At 45.7% G+C, this 26074-nt stretch overlaps 1 protein-coding gene across 1 annotated transcript in view; it reads right to left on the bottom strand.

Annotated features, from left to right (window-relative positions):
- Window positions 1–24654: 24654 nt before the first annotated feature.
- Window positions 24655–26074, bottom strand: part of CNIH3 (cornichon family AMPA receptor auxiliary protein 3) — a 305955-nt gene continuing 304535 nt past the window's right edge. The window contains exon 8 of the mRNA XM_078077829.1: window positions 24655–24847. Within this exon, the coding sequence (XP_077933955.1) occupies window positions 24817–24847 (31 nt within the window). The 3' untranslated portion in view covers window positions 24655–24816. The remainder of the gene's footprint in view (window positions 24848–26074) is intronic.

The raw sequence follows: 26074 nt of genomic DNA, 5'->3' as shown, positions 1-26074 counted from the left end.
AATCCCACCCAGGAGGAGCACAGGCCTCATTTCCATAACGTACAATGTATGCATCGGCACATTTCCTTAAGGCGCGTGCTCGGCCTTCTACCCACTGCTACATATGATGACAAGGCTACCCTATCCAAATATTCATCCTAACCCTGAACGAAAGGAATGCGTCTGCCCTCTCTCAGGGAGCCACCACTTTGGAAGCCGTGGGTTTGCTGCAAATAAAGCTTCCTTTGTGTGACAATTCACCCGGTGCGGTTTCTGACTCACCAAGGAGTGAATGCACGTGGGTTCGGTTCCAAAGGCCAACCTACAAAATTCAGATCTGCCCAGGGAAATAACTAGAATAACAGAGCCAAACTTACCAGCAGAGATCCTAAGAAGAAACTGAGATTCATATATCATTCATTGGGGAGACTTTTCAAATTATTATTATAGGACCTCCTCCAAACCCTTCTAGCACTTTCTTTACATGTGGGCACGTGACTCTGGCTTGACCATGGCAAGAGCACTAGAAATGCACTGAGAATCCTTTCACTTATCGTCTGTGTAACGTTACCACGCCTCAGCTCCCGGTGGCAGTGTTATAACTACCTTATAACCTTATAATATACCTTATATTTACTGAAAGTAGTTTCTCTACCTTAAAAGGTTATTGGATGATGTAAATAAGAACTTACATGGAAATACCAATAAAATGACCCCTGACCTGGAAATTTTATATCTCAATGTGAGCCTAAAAATTTAAGGACAGAAATTGGGTCTGTTACCCTGCATCTCCCGCAGTACCCTGCAATTGTAAGCACTCTATAAATAATTACTGAGCGTGTTTAATTTAAAATGAAGGCTAGGAGAATAATCTCTAAATCTGTCCAACTGTCACAGAAGGAACAATGGGTTCCATAAAGACCAGAAAAGTAGAGATGAATAGAATTGATTGTGTTTGTAAACAGAAACAAAGTTCATTTCTTATTGCTAATTGTGTTAATTTCCATGTTTATGAAAGACAATGAACATTAAGCTTTTCAGGATGGATAGTAAATTTTGATAATTTTCTCCATTACAACCGAAACACTAGTTCAATATACTGTAATTTGCTACTAAACTGTGATGCAGAATGGTGATTTGTAACAGTTTGTTTTCACACACGCACAAAAAAGAAATTGATTTGAAATGACAATTAACATAACCATCCAAAACAATACATTCTAAGCATATAAGATGACTAGCATAGTCAGTGGGAATTTGCGTAATTTAGATTCACAAATATGTCAGCCGAAATCAAGAACCTTAAATTTCCAAATGTAAATCAAGTTGTAAAAATCAGTATCTAGGGGCGCCTGGGTGGCTCAATCGTTTGGTTAAGCGTCTGCCTTCAGCTCAGATCATGACCCCAGGGTCCTGGGATCGAGCCCCGCATCGGGCTCCCTGCTCAGTGGGGAGCCTGCTTCTCCCTCTCCCTCTGCCTGCCACTCTGCCTATTTGTGCTCTCTCTCCCTCTTTCTCTCTCCGTCAAATAAATAAATAAAATCTTAAAAAAAAATCAGTATCTCCCTAATGACTTCCCTACACCTGCTATGGAAATAACAGGTTTGAATCATATTTAAAAAACCAATGTTATCTAAATACAGAGTTTTCTCAGACTCTTTCCCGGGAACGTGCTGCTGATGTTGGTAACTGAGGCCACTCCCAGAGAATTCACCCAAGTCCAGAATGTCCTTAGAGTTTGAATTAGTATTCACCTGTATAGAGAGGTCCTGTCTCTCAAGTCGCTAGATAGATTCTATTCTGAATTGAGTTGATGGGCAATTCCCACGTTGACACGCACCACCATGAATCTTACAGACTTGGAGATTAAGTCTGGAGAGAGCTTTCTGGTGACCTCCACCCTGAGAGCCCCCTGAGCTTGCATTTTATCAGACCCAGGAGGACTGAGTTGCTTTTCCAGTGTTGCAACTTCTGCATTATTCACACGGATTACATGGTTAAGGTTTGTGTGATGCTCAGATCCATTTAGATCAGGGTGTTTTTGTTCTGCTTCTGCATGATTCACCTGCACGGTTTAGTCCCACTGGGAGCATGAGCCTTCCCTGGCAGTGCAGGACGTGTATGCGAATTCAGAAGAACAGGGAGAAAGAGATGGAGTTTGAAAGTCCCTCGTTCTAGACTTGTTACTTTGAACTCGCCTTAGAGAATTGCTGATTTAGATGGCTTCTGTTCTCTGATTTGTGCCCTCTGTCTTAGCTAAAATAATCAGTTTGCCACCCTGCTAGGAAGAGGTAGGTGGAGTCTGTGCACCTGAGTTTGTGGAAAACCCTGCAATAATAGTCTATTTTCAATTAGACATCATTTCCTCTCCACCTGACTCATTTATGCTGCTTAATTCCCTGCTCTTTGAACCAGTGCTGCTGCCAGGTTTGCATCAAGTTGGCTCTTGCTTTTGGCAACTTTCACCACCTAGTCCTTGACTATAACTCACTCTGAATTCTTACTTTGACTCTCTTTCCCTGTAAACAGAACAGAATTTGCAAAGGACGCACATGATTAAACGTGAATTATGCATTAGTTCACCTGACTACAACCCTTCCCTGCCGCTGAGTGATTTGGATTGTGGGCACGGGTGTGCGAATGGAGCAGGCTGTGGCAAAGAAAGAGCCGTAGTCCTTTTGGGGCCACTGCCATGGGAAAGTAGCTGGGAGGACCCCAGACACCAGACAGAAGATACAGAAAAGGAAGATGGGAGAATCCGGAAGGCTGACTTCACTGAATCCAAAGGACTTGGAACATGTCCTGGTCATTGGAACCATGTGTTGCCCCGTATGCCCTTCAACACTGCAGGTGCGACCACCCTCTCCAGCCACCATGGACTCATGGCTACGGTCAACTCCACTGTGGGCTGTGCGTCAGTCAGGGATGGAGTCTACCACCAGGCCTCTGACCCTGCTTTTTGTGGTCACCACAGAGCAGAAAACATGAAGGCTTCTGTAAAATTAGAGCCCACTGGGGGCGCCTGGATGGCTCAGTCAGTTAAGCATCTGACTCTTGGTTTTGGCCCACATCATGATCTCAGGGTCATAAGATTGAGCCCCGCATTGGGCTCCACCCTCAGCAGGGCATCTGCTGGAGATTCTCTCTCTCCCTCTGCCCTTCCCCTCCCCTTGAGCACTCTCTCTCTCTCTTTCTCTCAAAAAAAAAAAATTACAGCCCACTTTATTGTGTTTTGCTTATTAAGACCATTTAAACACAATAGCTACTATATTTGCTTCTGTGTAGTAAGGAATTTGGTCTTATCCCAAGGGAGGACTGACCTTTATCTCTGGCTCCTGGGAGGTGACTTTGATCCACTTAGAATTTCCTGATAGGGACGTCTTTCTCATTCATGGCAGGCCCCTTGACCACACCTGGTAGTTTATGCTGCTAAGATGACTGGTTGTTGGGGGGGGGGGCACCCCTACTAGACTTGGGTGGGGCGGGGTGGGGGGTGGTGGAGAGGCTAGCCAGGTCAGAAAGACCAACCATGTGATGAGAGCACAGGGGTCTCAGACTGCCTGACCTCCAGAGAGGGGACCTAGAAGTTGAGTTCAAACACATGGGCCACTGATCAACCAATTATGCCTAGGTAAGGAAGCCTCAGTAAAATCTCTGGACGCCAAAGCTTGGGTGAGCTCCAGGACAGACAACCCTCCATCAGTCCAGCCACACATCAGTGCCTACAGGAACACCTGAGCACAATGGAATCTTCACATTTGTAAGCTTCCTAGACTCTGCCCTATGCCTCTTCCTCTGGCTGATTCTAATGCGTGTCCTTTCCCTGTAATAAAGGTGTCCATGAGTCTAACAATTCTCCATGAGTTCTGTGGGACTTTCTAGTGAATTCTTGAACCTGAGGTGGTTCTGGGAAACCTGTGAATTTGCGGTTGGTGTCAGAAGTCTTGGGTGGATTTGACTGTCTGAAGGACCGTGCCCCTGAGCTTGAGTTTGGCTAATTCCAGATAGATGCCTTTTCTGGATTTGAATTGGACATTGTGTTGCCATTCTGAAGCTCTTGAGATTATTCTTCTCTGAGAATAGCTTCATTCATATTACATGGTCTTGCCCTCTGAACCCATAGTTGTCTGGATATGGGGGTCAATGCTTGACTAAAACTGGCCAATCAGACCCTCCTTCTCCCCCTGTAGATTGGGACTGAGAGACAGGCAGTCCCCATTTGGGGCCATATGCTGCAACGCAGGCTGAACTGACGGGAAAGCCAGCCTGCAGGTAAAGGAGAAGAGAACAGACACAGAGAGGAGCAGCAGAGGTTCCTCGTGTCTCTACAACACTCCCTTTCCAGTTGCCCCCCGCGTCCCGCATGCTTCCTAAAAGCTTGGTTCCCGTGACTAATGACAAAATGTCCTATCTGGTACCTGATGGTTTCCCTTCAGTCTTGTCTGATTCTTGGGCCCAACCCCCCAGGCCTGCTCCATCCATGGTCATCTCCCTCTGGACGTGCCCTCCATCGTGGCAAAGATCTCCTGGAACGGTAACTCTTTTGATACAGATTGGTTGTGATTGTATAAGATAATTACTCCAGAGATGCAAGTTTCTAAGGTTAAGACTAAGACACCTGTGATTAAACCCTGGAGCAACATGGAATAGAACAAGGATGGTCACTGGGCAGCAGGAGAGAAATGAAAGCGTGTGGAGACGTAAACGCTTTCTACATGACCTCATACCATTTGCCCCAAACAATTAAAGAATAAATTCCATATTTAACTTGAGATTCAGGTGGAGTAACACGTTCCGTGTCCTATGGTCATATCTCCCGGCGGCCTGAGCCTCCCTCGTCCACCCCAGGGTGATACTTAAAAGATATCCACAAGGTGAGAGCAATCACTAGGGCTTGAATTTGGAAGTGTGAGGCTGATGTGGCAATTCTGTGACTCCCGGGGCAGAATGACCCTCAGCTCCGCTGGCTCCCTTATTGGTTCTTGTATGTTTTGTGCGTTTAAGTTCCTGGTGGATGGAAAGGTGCTTGAGTGTGAAAGCCATGCCAGATTCACCTTTATCTCCTTCGTGGGAGGGTGTTTTACACCTAGTAAGTGTTTATGTGGACTAAGTGTGTGACAAATAGATAGAAGAACCCATCTTGCTTTTAGGATAAAGGGAAAGAAATGACTCACCGTGGCCCTACTTGATGGATGCCCTTCCCATACCTGCTGCATGTTGCCAAACTGCACGCTTCCAGGACCTAAAGGCATCATTTTGCAGAAGAAACAGAGATGCTGATGTTTTAGAAATATGGTGTAGCTGGCCAAACAGTGGCCTCCCCCACAATATCCACGTCTTCATTCCCAGAATCTATGAATATGTTACAGTGCATAGTAAAGGGGAGTTAAGGTAGCAAATCGAATTAAGGTTGCTCATCAGCTGACCTAAAATGTGCAGATTATCCTGGATTATCTGGGTGGACCAGAGAGTTCTTAAAAGTGGAAAAGGGAAAGAGAAAATTAGGTCACAAAGATGCCATGTGAGAGACACCACCAGCCCTTGCTGGCCTTGAAGGCAGAAGGGGGCCAAGGAATGAGGACAGCCATAGAAACCAGAGAAGTCAAGAAAACAAATTCCCTCCTAGCGCCTCCAGAAACGAACACCACCCTGACCTCCCCTTGGTTTTATTCCAGTGAGATTCATTTTGGATGAAATGGGACAGGCGGTCCAACAGGAGGTGGTCACGGAGCAGTGCAGTCCCTGCTGGAAGGGTCCCCAAAGCAGGGAGAGGGGCGGAATGCCTCCCAGTAACTGCTACCCCCGACTAAATGAAGCCTTTCACAGCCATGGGAATGCAAACATCTGTCCTGGTCCTCTCCTGTCTTTGTCTCCCACTAACCACGTCAGTCTGGCAGGGTCAATCCTTTGTGTCAGGGCCTTTGAGACTAGACCCAGGTAACGTCCTGTTGGAAACGTCTCAAAATGCAGGCTTCAAATATTGTCATGGATGTTGGAGGCCCTCAGCCTGCTCTGAGTTTACCTGCAGTGATGGTGTGCAGTTTCTGTGCACATAGACCTTTCCAGACTCAAGGACCCACACCTATGCTTCTCTGCAGAGGCTCCCCAGACACCTCACAAGCTTGCCTGGTTCGGGAGAGGCCACCCCCAAGAACTGGGACTTAAATGCCCCCAGTGGCACCTCTCAGTCAGCCTGGGACTATTGCCTGGTGGGTAAGACCTCCAGCTTTCTGGTCCTCTGATGGGACACTCCTGAGCTGCATCCACACCGCTCCTCGGAGGTCTCCACGGGACTGAGCCCTGGTCACCCACAGTGGGAGCCCACGCAATGGTGCACCCCTTATAGGCTTTCCTCCCTTTCCTGACTCACCTTCCCCACTCCCTCACAAGCATCTAAGTCCTTGTCTTAGAGTTTATTTTAGGGAAAACCAAACTAAGAAAAATGTGAGGCAAACATAAAGTCTTGCTAAAACGTTGGCTGGCCCTTTCTCTGAGGGCGTGCTGTAGGTCTTTCACATCCTGCTCACACCTCCTGGGGCGTGGTTGGTGATGGGGGTGGTGAGGAGAGGTATTTATACTCCAACACGCCCTGTGACAGGGTGGGGGGTGGCGGAGAGCAGTGTTCGGCAAAAAAAGGCTACCCAGCTTTTCAGGAGCCCTTGGATTCCAGGATATGATTTGTGCATGGTTACTGAACTCCTCCTTTGGTGTGGTTGTATCACTTGCATTTCTGTTATATGGGCCATTGGTTTCCAATCCTGGTTTGTATTGAAAGTACCCAGGAAGCTTTAAAAATACAAATTCCTGGGTCCCGACCTTTCATTGACAGAATTTGTCTCTTGGTGAAGAGTGAGGTTGTATGTGTGTGTTTAAACCCCCAGGTGATGCTGACGCCCAGTTCAGTCTGGGAACTGCCATCTCTCACCCTTAATGGGAGGGGGTTACAGAAGACAGGGTGGTAAGACAAATCGTGGGAGGGAGGCTTGTAACATGCGGTAATTGAGACATTAGAATTTTACAGCTCCATAATGAAGATGATTTCCTGACAGTGTTAAAAGCCTGCACCCGGATCACTGAGATATCTCTCAGATTGATCCGTCTCCGCGACAGCCTGTAACGTGGGTGGTAAGGACACAAGTCTCTTCGATGATCAAGCATCATCCTTGAATATCTTTTATGTAAATGTAACCTTTAGGTGAGGAAGGGGGAGAGACCATATAATCGGTGAATCAAAAGCAGATAATCAGCACATCATGGTGTTGGCATATAATTACAAGGCTGAGATCCCTGTAACTTGAAATTTGGGCAAAGAAGTAAGGAAAAACACCTGCAACTCATTCTGCAAAGTTGAAGTGGGATTCTCTGAAGTCTGTTTCCAATACAACATGAAACAGAACACCAAACCAACCAAAAAAAAAAAAAAAAAAAAACTTGTTAAACTGCAAACCCAGAAAGCAGGTGCAAATGATCTCTTCTCACTTGGTATCTACATCACAAAACCATTAGCAATGAGATTTTACAACCCTCCAGTGAAATGTAAAGACTGTATCAAATTTTCTGACGCCATAAAACACCCCTGTGATTAAATCTGTCAGCCTGCCCAATTTCCATGAACCCTCCACACTTGGAGGTGTCTACAGAAAGTGCTCGGGGGGAGCGGTTCGTGTCTGGGAGTCTGATATCCTCCCCTCGTGTGGCTTCTGTGAGCCACGGGGTTCCCTGGGAGCTATGGCTCACTACAGCGCCCAGGGCACGATTAATAAAGGCATAAATGAGTGAATGAATGAATGCACACATGCCGCTCAGCCCCCACACTCCCCTATCCCTAACTGGCCTTCCGGGCTCTTCCCCGAGTTCCACGACAGAGGCACGCGGTCCATGCTGGGGTGTCAGAGATCAGCAAGGCTGGACGTCAGGTAAGATGGTGGAAACAGTATTCAGTAACTGCTGATGGCAAGGGAGCTCCGCTCTGATTTATGCAGATGTGACTGGGAACCTTAAGGGGAACATGAGGGGGCAGGCAGGGACGCAAGTAGTCACAGAAGTGAAAAATGACAAAGCGTAGATCAATGTAAAGGAGATTAGGCAGCTGCGTCTACGCTGGCTGGCAATGATCAGTCAAGGATCTGTCCTCCCACAGAGACGGGCAGCAGAGGCCCTGTCCTTCCTGATGGCTCTCAGGTCCCTGAGTCACAGGAGATGCGTATACACGTCGGAGGGACACAGAGGGGGTTTACGACTGTAAGCCCTTTATAGCGAATGCCTTAGAAAGAGGGGTCAGGGGGCCATCGGCAGATGTTGGCTAGGATGAACAGTAAATTCTTTTCATAGATTTTTCCAAACAGGAACTCAGCGGGGGCTGGGTTGTCCCAGGGATGCTGACCATAGGCTGCCAGAAACCATGTTTCCACTTGGCCACGTCTCTTGGTGCAGGGGTTTGGGGAGACATCATGTGCCGAGTGTTCTTGGGGGCTTTGGAACAAAAGATGGTGAGTCAGACCAGCTGCCTATCTTCAAAGTCCTCACCACTGAGAAGAGATAGGTAGACCAAAAAATTTATATAGAATAGAATATTACACATGCGGGAGGAACTTGTTTCTACAAAGCGCAGTGGTAAGGATTCGTGGACGTTGTCGTGGATTATGGAATGATGTAGTAGGTCTGCGATGAGGAGATACTAGGAAATGAACCAGAAACCAGAGAATTTCTCAGCAGAGGCATGAGTACATTGGAAGGGAAGCAGTCTGAACTATCCAGGAGCTCCAGAGAGAAGAAGAGAGAGTAGGACAGGGAGGGAGATCCTCGTGCAGGGGACAGAAAACATCGCTTTCCTTCTGCTCCTCTAAGCTTTCTGCTGCGGCTCCTGCCACGAAAGACAGATTAACAAGAGAAAAACAAATGGAAGTTTACTAATACGTAGACCTCAGGCGCCGATGGGACATGCCCAGGGAGAAATGAGTAGTTCTCAAAGAGGTGGCTCAGAATTCAGGCTTCAACACCGTCTTCAGCTACATGGAAGAGAGAAAAGGCATGTGTGTGTGGGGGGGGGGAGGTCAGTTATGGGCAGGTGATGGGGAAAAGGATGTGAACAGAGGGAGGTTAGTTATGCAGATCTGAGTCCTGTTTTCTCCACTGGTGAGCGTGTCCTGACATGTAGACAGCCTTCTCCTCCTGCACAGGAAGGGAGATACCCTCCGTAGCTGCCCAGTCCCTTACAAAAGGGTAACTTCTATTCTATTTCCAGACTTTCTCCTGTGTCTGCTCTCTCCCCAAATAATCAGCTCAAAATAACCCTTAGGCCAAAGAGGCCACCATCCTTCACACAGGCCTGGCTCAGCCACGAGGGCAGCAGTGGGGGGTGGGGGGAGGCGGCTTCAGGTTCTGTGTGGGCACTGACAGGCTGGAAGTCATGACCCCAACACCAGGCACAGGAATACTTAGACTGAGTCTGTACAGCAGGCGGCAGGACCTGGGGAAGAAGGATGCTCATGAACTCCAGAGGCTGACATCGGGCTCCACGCTCAGCAAGAATGAAGCAAATGCACTGAGTAAATTGGGGGGAGGAGAGACAGCTCATAAATAAAGTATCTGATAAAGCAGGACGATGATCAAGCAGCCAACCAGCTTGCAAGGAAGTTTTGCACTCAACACGCCTCCCGCCAAGCTTTCCGACTCTGGAAACAATCAAAACATGGTTTTTGCCTTGACCAATCCATCAAGATTGAACAAAGTAAAGCAAATCTACTCCAGAAAGGATCCCTGGTTTTATATTCACAGGTTTGTTTTCATATGTGTTTTCCAGCTTATGCCCTGGATTATGGGCATTTACCAAATCTCAACTTTCCTTATAGAGAGTATCAAACTTGCAGTTTCTGCAAATGCTTCCTGAGGTGGGTATTCCTGAGGTATTGCTATATATTTCCCTCTCAGGACCACTTTTGCTGCATCCCAAAGGTTTTGGACTGTTGTGTTTTCATTTTCATTTGCTTCCATGTACTTTTTAAATTTCTTCTTTTATTTCCTGGTTGACCCACTCATTGTTCAGTAGGATGTTATTTAACCACCATTTATTCGTGGTCTTTCCAGATTTACGTGTGGTTGACCTCTAGTTTCATAGCATCATGGTCAGAAAAGATGCGCGGTAGGACTTTGATCTCCTTGAGGTTGTTGAGGCTTGTTTTGTGACCTAATATGTGATTTGTTCCGGAGAATGTTCCGTGTGCACCTGAAAAGAATGTGTATGCTGGTGTTTGAGGGTGGAATGTTCTGTTACGTCCATCTGGTTCAGTGTGTCTTTCAGAGCTATTGTTTCCTTGTTGCTGTCTGTCTTCACATTGCTGTTGCCGTGCTGGGCATGGTGGGTTGTTGGCCTGCCTTCTCCCCAAGAGCAGTTCAGTGTTCTCTTGGCCCCCCGCCGAGCCCACGGACCTTCAGAACTCCGGGCTTTAAGCCCTGCTCGCTGCAAGAACTCAGGAACTTTGGCCCCTCTTGCTTTCCAAGCCAATTGCTACGGGGGTTCGTTTTCCCCACGAGCTCCCCTCTGTACTGGTTTGTCTCTTGCCCGTGGCTCCCTCCCCACCATAGCAGCCACAATCCAATTCTCTGCCAAACTGCGTCTCTGCACTTCCTACCTTCTTCGATGTGGCCTCTTCTCTCCCTTTAACTGTGCAGTTTGTTCTGTCCGTCTTCAGGTCAATTTCTGGGGTCTTTAGGATGATTTGATAGTTATCTAGTTGTGTTCATTGGACAAGGCGAGCCTGGGGTCCTCCTGCTCTGCCACCATCTTCTAACACCCAGTTTAAGTGAGAAAATTTTCATAGGCAATTCTAACAGACATTCTTTCTCTGGTAGACCAGTGTTAACGTTACTTAATGGAAAACTCAGAGAATACTCCATGCATGTTTTGGTTTTGTTTTTTTTAATTGAAATCTGACAACTGTACAATTTTCTTCTGATTAGTTCTGTGGAAATTGATGAATTAATACTTTAACAATTCTCTCATGTGAGCCAATAAATCCTCCTGTATTTTAAAAATCCATAAATTTTACAACTCACCTCATATCTGCACATTTGAATTCACCACAGAGGCAGGGACTCATGGAGATAGTAGGATGAACGGATTTAGAAACAAAGAAGATCCAGGACTTACACACTATTACTTTAAGTAACTCTAAGCACTTTAGGATAAAAAAATTAATCTTTATTGAGCCAATAAATAAGGCTGCTATAGTCCTTACTGAATAACCTTAAAAAGATAACTGAGCAAGATGGCGGAGGACTAGGAGACCTGCATTTCGTCTCCTCTCAGGAATTCAGCTGGATAGGGATCAAACCATTCTGAACACCTACAAACTCAACAGGAGATCAAAGAAAAGAATAGCAACAACTCTCTGAACAGAAAAGCGACCACTTTCTGGGAGGTAGGACGTGCAGAGAAGTGAATCCGAGGCGATATTCGGGAGGATAGACGGCGGGGGAGGGGGCCTCCGTTGGCCGCTTCTGGCAAGTGATAGAGCCAGGGAGCACAAAATCGGAACTTTTAGAAGTCTGCTCCGCTGAGGGACATCACTCTGGTGGCTAAGTGGGGGGTGGAACCCTCGCGGGACAGTGTGGTCTCAGGACCCTCGGGGTCACAGAAAGACCGGGGGTGCCTGAGTGCGGCAGAGCTCCCAGGTATCGGAGCGGGGAAGCCGGCTGCAGAGACGGAGCTGAGGCGCGGGCTCTCAGCTCGGGGTTGCCATAAACCGTGATCCCGGCACAGTCGGGCCACTGCTCCTCCATCAGGGACCCAACAAGCGGCAGATCCGGGGAGACTGCCCTTCCTCCCCCGGGAGGAGAGGTGCAGGAGCACACTGCAGGGATCTGCTGGGTTTGGAGACTCCACACGGGGTCGGGTGCCAGAGATAGAAACGCGTGGTCACAGGCCGGGTGAGCGCGGAGTGTGGCCGGAGACTGGGGAGACAGGAGTGACTGACTGCTTTTCTCTGGGGGCTGACTGAGGAGCGGGACCCTGAGATCTCGGCTCCTCCGGGGCGGAGATTGGGAGGCCGCCATTTTCACTCTCGGCCTCCAAAGCTGTACCGAAAGCTTGCAGGGAACAAAAGCTCCCGAGAGCAAACCCGAGCAGATTACTTAGCCCGGACCAGGCAAGGGCGGGGCACTTCCACCTCCGGCAAAGACATTTGGGAACCACGGCAACAGGCCCCTCCCCCAGAAGATCAGCAAGAACAGCCAGCCAAGACCAGGTTTACCGATCAGTGAGAACGGCAGAACTCCAGCGCTAGGGGAATACTGCACATAGAATTCATGGCTTTTTTACCATGATTCTTTAGTCTTTTAAAGTAAATTATTTTTTTTAACTGTCTTTTTTTCTTTTTTCTTTTTTTTTTGAATTTTTCTTTTTCCCTTTTTCAACCAACATCTTATCAATCCCTTTTTTAAAAAAACATTTTTATTTTTCATTTTTAGAGTCGTATTCTATCCCTTCATAGCAGTTACCCGTATTTTTGGCATATATATATAAGTTGTTCTCTCTTTAAAATTTTGAGATAGTTTCTTCTAACAGATCAAAATATACTCTAAATCTCCAGTGTATGGTTTTTTTCTACTCCCCTGCCTGATCACATTCTCTCTCTTTTTTCTTTCTTTTTTTTTAAATCCTCTTCTTTCTTTTTTCAAACAACTTATCAATTCCTTTTATAAAATTTTTTATAATTTCCATCTTTACAGTCATATTCCATCCCTTCATCATATCAACCCTTATTTTTGTACATATATAAGTTTTTCTTTCTTTAAAATTTTGGGAGGCACTTTCTTTCAACAGACCAAAATACACCCAAAATCTAGTGTGTGGCACTGATCTATAAACCAGCCTGATCATATTTGGTCACATTCTGTTTTTGTTTTGTTCTGTTTTTGTTTGTTTTTATCTTTATCTTTTTCTTTTTTTCTTTCTTTTTCTTTTTTCTCTCTTTCCCTTTCTTTTCCCACTGCTTCAGTTTTTTTCTGATTTGTTTAGAGTATATTTTCTGGGGACGTTGTTACCCTGCTAGCATTTTGTTCTCTCATTAATCTATTCTCCTCTGCACAAAATGACAAGATGGAAAAAATCACCTCAACAAAAAGAACAAGAGGTAGTACCGACTGCCAGGGACCTACTCAATACGGACATTAGTACGATGTCAGATCTAGAGTTCAGAATCATCACTTTAGGGCGCCTGGGTGGCTCAGTCGTTAAGCGTCTGCCTTCGGCTCAGGTCATGATCCCAGGGTCCTGGGATTGAGTCCCGCATCGGGCTCCCTGCTCTGCGGAAGCCTGCTTCTCCCTCTCCCACTCCCCCTGCTTGTGTTCCTGCTCTCGCTATGTCTCTCTCTGTCAAAAAAATAAATAAAATCTTAAAAAAAAAAAAAAAAAAAGAATCATCACTTTAAAGATACTAGCTGGGCTTGAAAAAAGCATGGAAGTTATTAGAGAAACCCTTTCTGGAGAAGTAAAAGAACTAAAATCTAACCAAGTAGAAATCAAAAAGGCTATTAATGAGGTGCAATCAAATATGGGGGTGCTAACTGCTAGGATAAATGAGGCAGAAGAGAGAATCAGTGAGATAGAAGACCAAAGGATGGAAAATAAAGAAGCTGAGAAAAAGAGAGATAAACAACTACTGGATCACGAGGGCAGAATTCGAGAGATAAACGATACCATAAGATGAAACAACATTAGAATAATTGGGATCCCAGAAGTAGAAGAAAGACAGAGAGGGGCAGAAGGTATAATGGAGCAAATTATAGCAGAGAACTTCCCTAATTTGGGGAAGGAAACAGGCATCAAAATCCAGGAAGCACAGAGAACCCCTCTCAAAATCAATAAAAATAGGTCAACACCCCGACATCTAATAGTAAAACTTACGAGTCTCAGAGACAAAGAGAAAATCCTGAAAGCAGCTCGGGAGAAGAGATCTGTAACCTACAATGGTAGAAACATTAGACTGGCAACAGACCTATCCACAGAGACCTGGCAGGCCAGAAAGGACTGGCAGGACATATTCAGAGCACTAAATGAGAAAAATATGCAGCCAAGAATACTATATCCAGCTAGGCTGTCATTGAAAATTGAAGGAGAGATAAAAACCTTCCAGGACAAACAAAAACTAAAGAAATTTGCAAACACGAAACCAGCCCTACAAGAAATATTGAAAGGGGTCCTCTAAGCAAACAGAGAGCCTAAAAGCAACATAGACCAGAAAGGAACACAAACAATATACAGTAACAGTCACTTTACAGGCAATACAATGGCACTAAATTCCTATCTTTCAATAGTTACCCTGAATGTAAATGGGCTAAATGCCCCAATCAAAAGACACAGGCTATCAGATTGGATTAAAAAACAAGACCCATCGATATGCTGTCTGCAAGAGACTCATTTTAGAACCAAAGACACCCCCAGATTGAAAGTGAGGGGGTGGAAAACCATTTACCATGCTAATGGACACCAAAAGAAAGCTGGGGTGGCAATCCTTATATCAGACAAATTAGATTTTAAACCAAAGACTGTAATAAGAGATGAGGAAGGACACTATATCATACTTAAAGGGTCTATCCAACAAGAAGATCTAACCATTGTAAATATCTATGCCCCTAACATGGGAGCAGCCAATTATATAAGGCAATTGATAACAAAAGCAAAGAAACACATCGACAACAATACAATAATAGTGGGGGACTTTAACACGCCCCTCACTGAAATGGACAGATCGTCTAAGCAAAAGATCAACAAGGAAATAAAGACTTTAAATGACACATTGGACCAAATGGACTTCACAGACATATTCAGAACATTCCATCCCAAAGCAACGGAATACACATTCTTCTCTAGTGCCCATGGAACATTCTCCAGAATAGATCACATCCTAGGTCATAAATCAGGTCTCAACCGGTACCAAAAGATTGGGATCATTCCCTGCATATTTTCAGACCACAATGCTTTGAAACTAGAACTCAATCACAAGAGGAAAGTCGGAAAGAACTCAAATACATGGAGGCTAAAGAGCATCCTACTGAAGAATGAATGGGTCAACCAGGAAATTAAAGAAGAATTTAAAAAATTCATGGAAACCAATGAAAATGAAAACACAACTATTCAAAATCTTTGGGATACAGCAAAGGCAGTCCTGAGAGGAAAGTATATAGCAATACAAGCCTTTCTCAAGAAACAAGAAAGGTCTCAAGTACACAACCTAACCCTACACCTAAAGGAGCTGGAGAAAGAACAGCAAATAAAGCCTAAACCCAGCAGGAGAAGAGAAATAATAAAGATCAGAGCAGAAATCAATGAAATAGAAACCAAAAGAACAGTAGAACAGATCAACGAAACTAGGAGCTGGTTCTTTGAAAGAATTAACAAGATTGATAAGCCCCTGGCCAGACTTATCAAAAAGAAAAGGGAAATGACCCAAATCAACAAAATCATGAATGAAAGAGGAGAAATCACAACCAACACCAAAGAAATACAAACAATTATAAGAACATATTATGAGCAACTCTATGCCAGCAAATTAGATAACCTGGAAGTAATGGATGCATTCCTAGAGATGTATCAACTACCAAAACTGAACCAGGAAGAAATAGAAAACCTGAACAGACCTATAACCACTAAGGAAATTGAAGCAGTCATCAAAAATCTCCCAAAACACAAAAGCCCAGGGCCAGATGGCTTCCCAGGGGAATTCTACCAAACATTTCAAGAAGAATTAATACCTATCCTTCTGAAACTGTTCCAAAAAATAGAAATGGAAGGAAAACTTCCAAACTCATTTTATGAGGCCAGCATTACCTTGATCCCAAAACCAGACAAAGACCCCATCAAAAAGGAGAATTACAGACCAATATCCCTGATGAACATGGATGCAAAAGTTCTCACCAAAATACTAGCCAATAGGATCCAACAGTACATTAAAAGGATTATTCACCACGACCAAGTCGGATTTATCCCTGGGCTGCAAGGTTGGTTCAACATCCACAAATCAATCAATGTGATACAATACATTAACAAAAGAAAGAACAAGAATCATATGATCCTCTCAATAGATGCAGAAAAAGCATTTGACAAACTACAGCATCCTTTCTTGATCAAAACTCTTCAGAGTATAGGGATAGAGGGCACATACCTCAATATCATAAAAGCCATCTATGAAAAACCTACAGCGAATATCATTCTCAATGGGGAAAAACTGAGAGCTTTCCCCCTAAGGTCAGGAATGTGGCAGGGATGTCCACTATCACCACTGCTATTCAACATAGTATTGGAAGTCCTAGCCACAGCAATCAGACAACAAAAAGAAATCAAAGGCATCCAAATTGGCAAAGAAGTCAAACTCTCACTCTTTGCAGATGATATGATACTTTATGCGGAAAATCCCAAAGACTCCACCCCAAAACTGCTAGAACTCATACAGGAATTCAGTCAAGTGGCAGGATATAAAATCAATGCACAGAAGTCAGTGGCATTCCTATACACCAACAACAAGTCAGAAGAAAGAGAAATTAAGGAGTCGATCCCATTTACAATTGCACCCAAAACCATAAGATACCTAGGCATAAATCTAACCAAAGAGGCAAAGGATCTGTACTCAGAAAACTATAAAATACTCATGAAAGAAATTGAGGAAGACACAAAGAAATGGAAAAACGTTCCATGCTCATGGATTGGAAGAACAAATATTGTGAAGATGTCAATCCTACCTAGAGCAATCTACACATTCAATGCAATCCCCATCAAAATACCATCCACTTTTTTCAAAGAAATGGAACAAATAATCCTAAAATTTGTATGGAACCAGAAAAGACCCCGCATAGCCAGAGGAATGTTGAAAAAGAAAAGCAAAGCTGGTGGCATCACAATTCCGGACTTCCAGCTCTACTACAAAGCAGACAGTATGGTACTGGCACAAAAACAGGCACATAGATCAATGGAACAGAATAGAGAGCCCAGAAATGGACCCTCAACTCTATGGTCAACTAATCTTTGACAAAGCAGGAAAGAATGTCCAATGGAAAAAAGACAGTCTCTTCAACAAATGGTGTTGGGAAAATTGGACAGCCACATGCAGAAGAATGAAACTGGACCATTTCCTTACACCACACACAAAAATAGACTCCAAATGGTTGAAAGACCTCAATGTGAGACAGGAGTCCATCAAAATCCTAAAGGAGAACACAGGCAGCAACCTCTTCGACCTCAGCCGCAGCACCTTCTTCCTAGAAACATCGCCAAAGGCAAGGGAAGCAAGGGCAAAAATGAACTATTGGGACTTCATCAAGATAAAAAGCTTTTGCAAAGCAAAGGAAACAGTCAACAAAACCAAAAGACAACTGACAGAATGGGAGAAGATATTTGCAAATGACATATCAGATAAAGGACTAGTATCCAAAATCTATAAAGAACTCATCAAACTCAACACCCAAAGAACAAAGAATCCAATCAAGAAATGGGCAGAAGACATGAACAGACATTTTTCCAAAGAAGACATCCAAACGGCCAACAGACACATGAAAAAGTGTTCAACATCGCTCGGCATCAGGGAAATCCAAATCAAAACCTCAATGAGATACCACCTCACACCAGTCAGAATGGCTAAAATTAACAAGTCAGGAAATGACAGATGTTGGCGGGGATGCGGAGAAAGGGGAACCCTCCTACACTGTTGGTGGGAATGCAAGCTGGTGCAGCCACTCTGGAAAACAGTGTGGAGGTTCCTCAAAAAGTTGAAAATAGAGCTACCATATGATCCAGCAATTGCACTACTGGGTATTTACCCCAAAGATACAAAAGTAGGGACCTGAAAGGGTACGTGCACCCCGATGTTTATAGCAGCAATGTCCACAATAGCCAAACTGTGGAAAGAGCCAAGATGTCTATCGACAGATGAATGGATAAAGAAGAGTGGTATATATATACAATGGAATATTATGCAGCCATCAAAAGGAATGAGATCTTGCCATTTGCAACGATGTGGATGGAACTGGAGGGTATTATGCTGAGCGAAATAAGTCAAACAGAGAAAGACATGTATCATATGACCTCACTGATATGAGGAATTCTTAATCTCAGGAAACAAACTGAGGGTTGCTGGAGTGGGGGGTGGGGTGGGAGGGATGGGGTGACTGGGTGATGGACACTGGGGAGGGTATGTGCTCTGGTAAGCGCTGTGAATTGTGCAAGACTGTTGAATCTCAGATCTGTACCTCTGAAACAAATAATGCAATATATGTTAAGAAAGAAAAAAAGAAGAAGAATGTAGCAGGAGGGGAAGAATGAAGGGGGGGAAATTGGAGGGGGAGAAGAACCATGAGAGACGATGGACTCTGAAAAACAAACTGAGGGTTCTAGAGGGGAGGGGGGTGGGAGGATGGGTTAGCCTGGTGATGGGTATTGAGGAGGGCACGTTCCGCATGGAGCACTGGGTGTTATGCACAAACAATGAATCATGGAACACTATATCTAAAACTAATGATGTAATGTATGGGGATTAACATAACAATAAAAAAATTTTAAAAAAAGATAACTGAATTTTTTCTTTCAGAAACAACCCAAGAATAATGAAACCATAGCTACCATTTCGAGTGCAGACTACATTAGCTTCGTACTTCGTTAGGTCACATCCTAACGTAGATCCTAAAAACCAGCAACTGATAGGAAGCTGGAGATACTAATCTGTGACTATCTGAGCTCTAATACTTTCTCCCCCACACTGTTATCCAGTAATTGGAATATATAAATGTGAGGTTTTAGAGGCGATCACCAAGTGTTTAAACTGGAGAGTGGCATTATTACATAATGAGCACAATTCTTTCCTTTGAGCTTATTCATAAAACCTAACACCATTAGATGGATGAAGTAAAATTGAAGGGCAGGGTGCTCCTTTGGGTTTATAACTCAGAAATGAATTTCTGTGCAGGTTAATATTTGCTCAAAAGAAGGACATCATTTATGCATTTTTCCTCAGCTGTGAATCGTGGACTCTCAAGTGTTGCCCAAGGTCAGCTGAACCAGTGATTTTTCCCATTGCAGAAGGGGACATGCGTAAATGCCTGCAGATGCTCATTTGCTGTGAAGCCTCTGAATGCGAGCCCTGGTGTTATATCTTCTGGGCACGATTCCTGCCTCGGTCTCTTCAGTGTTTCCTTGGGCACAGTATTTTTCCATTCTCTGCTTCAGTTTTTCTTCTATGAACTGGAGGTAATAATAGGATACACTTTATGGCGTTGGATGTGGCGATTATGTCGCCTAGTTCATGGAGAGCATGATAGAACAGTGCCTGTTTGATAAATTTTAGTTACTATTTTATATATCAGTCCAGAGTTTGGGTAGTTGACTAAGATCGTATGGAATAACTAACACGAAAACTACAACTTGCAGCCTCCCATCGTGGAGACTTACATCATGTCAAAACACATCGTGACCATTTTACCGCTTTTCTCCCAGCTCTCCAAAAATTGGCTGCAATGAGCTTGCATTTCATGCTGGTCCTCTCTGGAGAAACTGCTTTCTAATGGGGAGGTGAAGCCTGCCAGCGCAGGTCCGTGAACACGGGCTTGCTGAGGAGCTGATGTGAAATGACCAGAGAACGCATGTGTCCCCGTCTGAGCACCAACCCCTCCACCTCTAACACTTCACGCTAAGGAGCCTTGCACACGTGCCATTCCATCCCTTTGCCTGTGACCGACTTAGGAAGAGTTGGGCTGCACGATCGGCCAGGATCAAGGAGGGGAATTCTGCTAAGGGGAGACTGGGAAAGTCTTTGTCTCACTTAAAAAGGAGCACAAAGATGAGTGCCCTGTCCTCCAGCCGTAGGATGTTAGTGCACGAGGGTGGGAATCCTGGGAAAGCAGCACACCCGAGACACCACCCATGACCTGCACTTACCCAGCCCAGGAAGCCCACCTACTATCTACAAGGTGGACTCATCAGAAGTCAGCCTCCTGTCTCTAAGAAATAGTCCAACAAACCAACTAATAAGTCCTGTGACAATTGGCCCCAAATAGCCAAGACTTGATTAATAACAATCAATAAAACTAAAAGGCAACCTACGAAATGGGAGAAGATATGCGCAAATGACATACCTGATAAAGGGCTGGTATCCAAAATCTATAAAGAACTTATCACACTCAACACCAAATAACAAATAATCCAATTAAGAAATGGGCAGAAGACATGACTGTTCATGACTGTTCATTTTTCCAAACAAGACATACAAATGACCAATGGACACATGAAAAAATACCCAACATCACTCATCATCAGGGAAATACAAATCAAAACCACAATGAGATACCACCTCACACAGGTCAGAATGGCTAAAATTAACCACTCAGGAAATGACAGATGTTGGTGAGGATGCAGAGAAAGGGAAACCCTCTTACACTGTTGGTGGGAATGCAAACTGGTGCAGCCACTCTGGAAACAGTATGGAGGTTTCTCAAAAAGTTGAAAATAGAGCTACCCTATGACCCAGTAATTGCACTACTAGGTATTTACACAAAGGACACAAAAATAGTGATTTGTAGGGGCACATGCACCCAAATGTTATAGCAACAATGTCCATAATAGCATATGGAAGCAACTCAAGTGACCACCAGCAGATGAATGGATAAAGAAGATGTGGTATATGTATATATGAAATATATGTATATACATATACATACACACACACACACACGTGCGCACACACAATGGAATATTACTCAGCCATCAAAAAGAATGAAATCTTGCCATCTGCAATGATGTGGATGGAAGTAGAGGGTATTATGCTGAGCAAAATAAGTCAGAGAAAGACGAATACCATGTGATTTCACTCATATGTGAAATTTAAGACAGAAAACAGGTGAACATATGGGACGGAAAAAAAGAAAAAGAGAGAGAGAGAGAGAAGCAAACCATAAGAGACTCTTAACTATGGGAAACAAACCGAGGGTTGTTGGAGGGGGGTGGGGTGGGGTGGATGGGGTAGCTGGGTGATGGGCATGAAGGAGGGCACGTGATGTGATGAGCACTGGGTATTCTATGCAACTGATGAATCACTGACCTCTACCCCTGAAACTAATAATACACTATACGTTAATTAACTTGAATTTCAATAAAATCTAAATAAATAAATAAATAAATAGAGCCAACTGGGGAAATCAAAATCAGCAATCACATAGGATGCCCTGCTTCTAGTTAGCTGTCCTGCAGTTCCCCAGGCCAACAGCCTCCAGCCGGGGACTCCCCGGAAGCCGACCCTGTTCCAGCCACAAAGCTTGGCTGCTCCTCTGTCTGCCTTCGAGCCTCTGCCAGAACGTGGTGGAGGCGGCCGCCTTGCTGTTGTTGGCTCTGGACAGTCTTTGCCTGCTCCTGTTTGGTTGGTCTTCGTTTATCTCCATATATTTGAATGTACTATTCTAGCCCAACTTAGAATCTGACGATTTTCCAGATCCGGGTGAAAGAAGTAGGACCCCCACGACAGTGACGGTCCTCTGAGCCAGTCCCGTGGAGTGGGAAGAGCAGGAGGCTTGCAGTTAAGACTCAATGATCAAGGGGTGGGGGTGGGGGGCGCCTGGGTGGCTCAGTTGGTGAAGCGTCTCCCTTAAACTCAGGTCAGGATCCCGGGGTCCTGGGATCAAGTCCCACCTCGGGCTCCCTGCTCAGTGGGGAGTCTGCTTCTCTCTCTGCCCCTCCCCCTGCTCATGCTCTCTCTCTCTCTCTCAAATAAATAAATAAAAATCTTAAAAAAAAAAAAAGACACAACGATCATGGCTCAAGGCTGAGGGAAATAGCCATAACTCTGGGCATTGCCGCTCCAGACCTCAGTTTCCCTACCTATAAAATGGGAAGGGCGGGGGCGGGGAGAAGACTGCATCTCTAAAATAGCTTCTGTTTCTTGACCACAGAATATTATAGGTGGTTTCTATATTTGCCTCATTCTCAGTGAACCGGAACAGATGTCTTACCCATGGGAACATGGCATTCCCTTATAGCAAGTACTTCACAGAATAGTCTTCAGACCCCCTTCCACAAAAATCTGCGAGTATTTGTCTAAAACGCAGTTTTCTGGTCCCCATCCCACACTTAATGAATCTGGATCCCTGGTAAGGGGCCCAGAATCAACACTTCCAACAAGCTCCCAGGTGATCGGTACACTATTAATAGCCAATGTTTATTCCCATGTTCCTGCATTGTTTCAAATGCTTTATATTCATTCATTCGTGTAATCCTCAGGGCACCTCTGTATGGTCGAATTGTCCCCATTTCCCAGAGGAGAAACAGAGACACAGATTCTCTGGTCCAGGGTCACTATGCTAGTGTAGGAGAGAAAAAAGATAGTTTCCCCTCAACCATCTTTGGGTCCCTGGCTGGATCTGGAAATTAAACTGACAAAAACAGATTAGCAGGAGAAAAGCATACACATTTATTTATTTAATTTATTTTTTATTTTTTACATTTTATTTATTTATTTGAGAGAGAGAGCGCATGAGCAGTGGGGAGGTGCAGAGGGAGAGGAAGAAGCAGGCTCCCCGCTGAGCAGGGAACCGGATGTAGGGCTCCATCCCAGGACCCAGAGATCATGACCTGAGCCGAAGGCAGACACTTCAGTGACTGAGCTACCCAGGCGCCCCCAAATTTATCTAATATAAATTTTACATGACACAAGAGTCTTCATAAGGAAATGAAGACCCAGAGAAACAGTGAAGCCCGAGTGTTTTGATGCCCGGCTTGCTGGAGGGTGGAAGTCGTGGGAAGATATAAGAGGGCAAGGAGTGTGAGCTAAGTGTAGTAAATGGGAAAAGTTAGCAAGATCTGTTCGTTTGGGGTCTTCCAGGTGTCTGTCGGCCTTGGAGATAGATGGTCCTTTCCTCCACATACAGGGAGGGCACCGCTCTTCTGAGGAGCTTATGATCTGTTTTAGGGGAAAGAGTCGGGGCAGATGTCAGAGAGACCTTCCTGCTTCTGCCCTTTTCTCAAACTCTACCTTCTGCTTAAAATATCCAACAGGCCAAGGTGCCGTCTTTTGGGGTACTGTGTCCTGAACCCCATCACTACTAAGTGATGAACAGCCCAGAGACCCAGGAACCGGACTCAGACTCCAAGCTCCAGCCATCATTCTGTGGTCATGCCACCAGTTTATGGGAGGACAGGCGGTCAGATCAGGAGACCCCTTTGCACCTTTTCCCCGCCAGCGCTGAATCTGCATTTCCCTCCATGCAGCCTGAGGCAGACAGATTGGTTATGTGGTTACTCTCGGGTAATAAACAGCTTCTTTCTCCAGGTATTAAAACATCCAGGCCAGTATAGTATCAGGAACCCAGACTCATCCCATGTAAACCTTCCCCTTTCCCCAGCTTGGCCTGACCTCAGGCTGCAGAGGCCGCCGCGCGGGGTGGGTGGAGGGGGGCTGGTAGACAACAGGTGGGGGACAGGTGCGGTGCCTTCTGGTCGGCACTGTAATCTGGGGCCCGGGTCTTCTGTGAGGCTGATATCCCACCGCAGGCTCCCTGGGCGCCGCCCCCGCCCCCAGCACACATGCGCCCGCGCGCACCTCACCGCACCCCCTGGAGCAAGTACAGTCTGTCAGTGCTGTCCCCCCCTCCAGGTTCCGTGATCTTCGGTGCAGCTCTAACCTCTTTCCACCAAGGAGTCCGCCCGGGGAGGTGTCACGCCAGCAGGACGCTTCCCAGCCAGGTTCCTAGGAAGGGCATGGAGCCCGTGTGCTTCTGGTCCCGAGAACCTCCATCTCTGCCCCTCCGCAGGGAAAGGGCACCTCCCCGCACACAACCTTCCTCCCTCCTGCTGTAGCCTCTCGTGTCATTATTTTTCTGGGTGTGCATCACATCACAGTCCCTGCATACTCCAGGGGACCTGCCTGAGCTCTGGAGGTGATTTCTCTCCAAGTTTAAAGAAGCCCTTCTCCGGGTCCGAGCAGGGCTACCCACGTGGCTCCCAGGCCCTGAAGGTAGAAGCACTGAGCGCGGGAAACGTCTGGCAATCTGACCTTGCCTGCCACAACGCGCAAGAACAGGACTTTGTATTTCACAAAAGCGTCTTTCCACAGCGGACCAGACGGTCCTTCTCCATAGATTGCACGATTAGAATATATCTCAGGACATGGGGTACTTTTCACCCTTGTTTTGTTTCTTCGCCTTTGTGCGTCTGCTGAAACTCTGACAGCTAATAGGGCCAGTCCATCTGCAGACTGTGAGTACTTGATCTTCCTCATCCACCAAAACGAAAGAGGGAATCTGAAAGTCCAGGCTATGCCCGCTCCCGCAGCGTGCAGGCCCTGCAGAAAGGCTGCCTTACCAGCTGTGTGTCCAGCCTCCACGTAGACACATGTGAACCCCAGCTCTGGGCCGTCCTCTCCCCTCCCTGAACACGGTCGTGAAGGTGGCAGACATCTAACTACGGAGGCTGGTGCTCGGGCCAGCTCAGCAACATGGGTTGTGGAGGCGGTCGGCAATGCGCACTCCCGCACACTCCTGCCCTGGCTTTCCCACCCAGAGCCTTGGGGCTCAGCCCGGATGAAGGCAGCACGGAGCCTCCATGGCCGCCCAGCATTTCACACTGATGAGCTGGAGGCTGATCGCCGCATTCCCCTGCTGCGGTGCAGAGAGTAATAACAATACCAATTATAATTGTAATTGTTTTTAAGAGAGAAAATGATGTTCTCTGGAGAGTGTGCACAGACCACAAACTGTGAAGACTGTAAATCTAGGAACAGCCCGGAGTTTTATTTCCACGGTTCTTGAAAGCTGAGTCGCACTTGCAAAATGTGAACCGATTCCCAGGAATCACATACACTTAATTACTCAACGTTGACTCCAGCTACTTTGCCAATTACTTTTGAGGGGGAGAAAAGTAGAAAGAACATGTGTTAAGGAGAAATGTGTTATTATAATTCAGTAGCTAAAAGGGCCTTCTCTCAGTACAGAGAATATTTGACATGAAGGGCGGATATGAGTTTCAATTCTGGGTTCACCCCTGAAAACACTCGAGACGTCCTTATTCTGTGTCCCTCCAACATCCACCCCACCACCTGACTTCCGCAAAAAAAAAACCACCCATGTGGATATGCCTATCACACATGTGCATGGCAATGAAGAGATGATTTGGGTGGTATTTGTAATTATGGAAGGCAGCACGGGGTTTTGGGGTGTGTGCATAAGAAGGGAAACTTCAACAAAAATGGAGTCAAGGGGCACCTGGGTGACACAGTCAGTCAAGCGTCTGATTCTTGATTTCGGCTCAGGTCACGATCTCAGGGTCGTGGGATCGAGTCCCGTGCCTGGCTCTGCACTCAGCATGGAGCCTGCTTGGGATTCTCTCTCTTCCTCTGCTCCTCCCACCCCGCTCCCACTCACACACTTGCTATATCTAAAATAAATAAATAAATAAATCTGAAAAAAATAAATGGAGTCAGGAAGGCCTGAGGGGAGCAGCCTGCAAACCAGCAGGGGGAGGGAAGACACTTCCCATGTAGAACTTTAGCTCCAACTTAAAATTTATAAATAAATAAACAAACAAACAAAAGGAAAATTCCTCCCCCAGCCCCCCCCGCCCGCCCGCCCCACAACAGGGCGCCGACCACCACCTGCAGCCCGGGAGACACTGGATGACCTCTTACTCTTCCTCAATGAACTCTTGTTCAGAACAACGCTCCGCAATTTCCTCCTAACACCTCATAACGAGAGCTGACCTTCCCTTTGTCTCTTCGGACTCGCCTTTGGTTCGCTATAGTTGGCTCGCCCCGGATTGTGATTCCTCTGCTCTTCCCAAATACACTCGTTTGCTGGTAAAATAAAGGACTCTTTTATTTGTAAGGTTGACAGGTCCTGCAGGGCTGGCTTTGAGCTCTGCCTTTACTACCATTTAAGCGTGGCCTTGGACGGCTTATTCAGACTCTGAGTCTCCCTTTCCTGTAAAACAGGAATAGTGTCATCTTCCTCCCAGCCCCACGCGTAGCTGAGTGGGGTGGGGAAGGGCAAAATTGAGGACATCTGTGATACTCAACAAATCTCAACCTTCCCCTCCCTTCTCTTCAGTTCCTTCACCCGAAAATCAAAACTA

Source organism: Halichoerus grypus, chromosome 7 (genome assembly GCF_964656455.1).
Source record: "Halichoerus grypus chromosome 7, mHalGry1.hap1.1, whole genome shotgun sequence".
In the NCBI taxonomy this organism is placed as follows: Eukaryota; Metazoa; Chordata; class Mammalia; order Carnivora; family Phocidae; genus Halichoerus; species Halichoerus grypus.
This window is presented reverse-complemented; position numbering and strand designations above follow the sequence as displayed.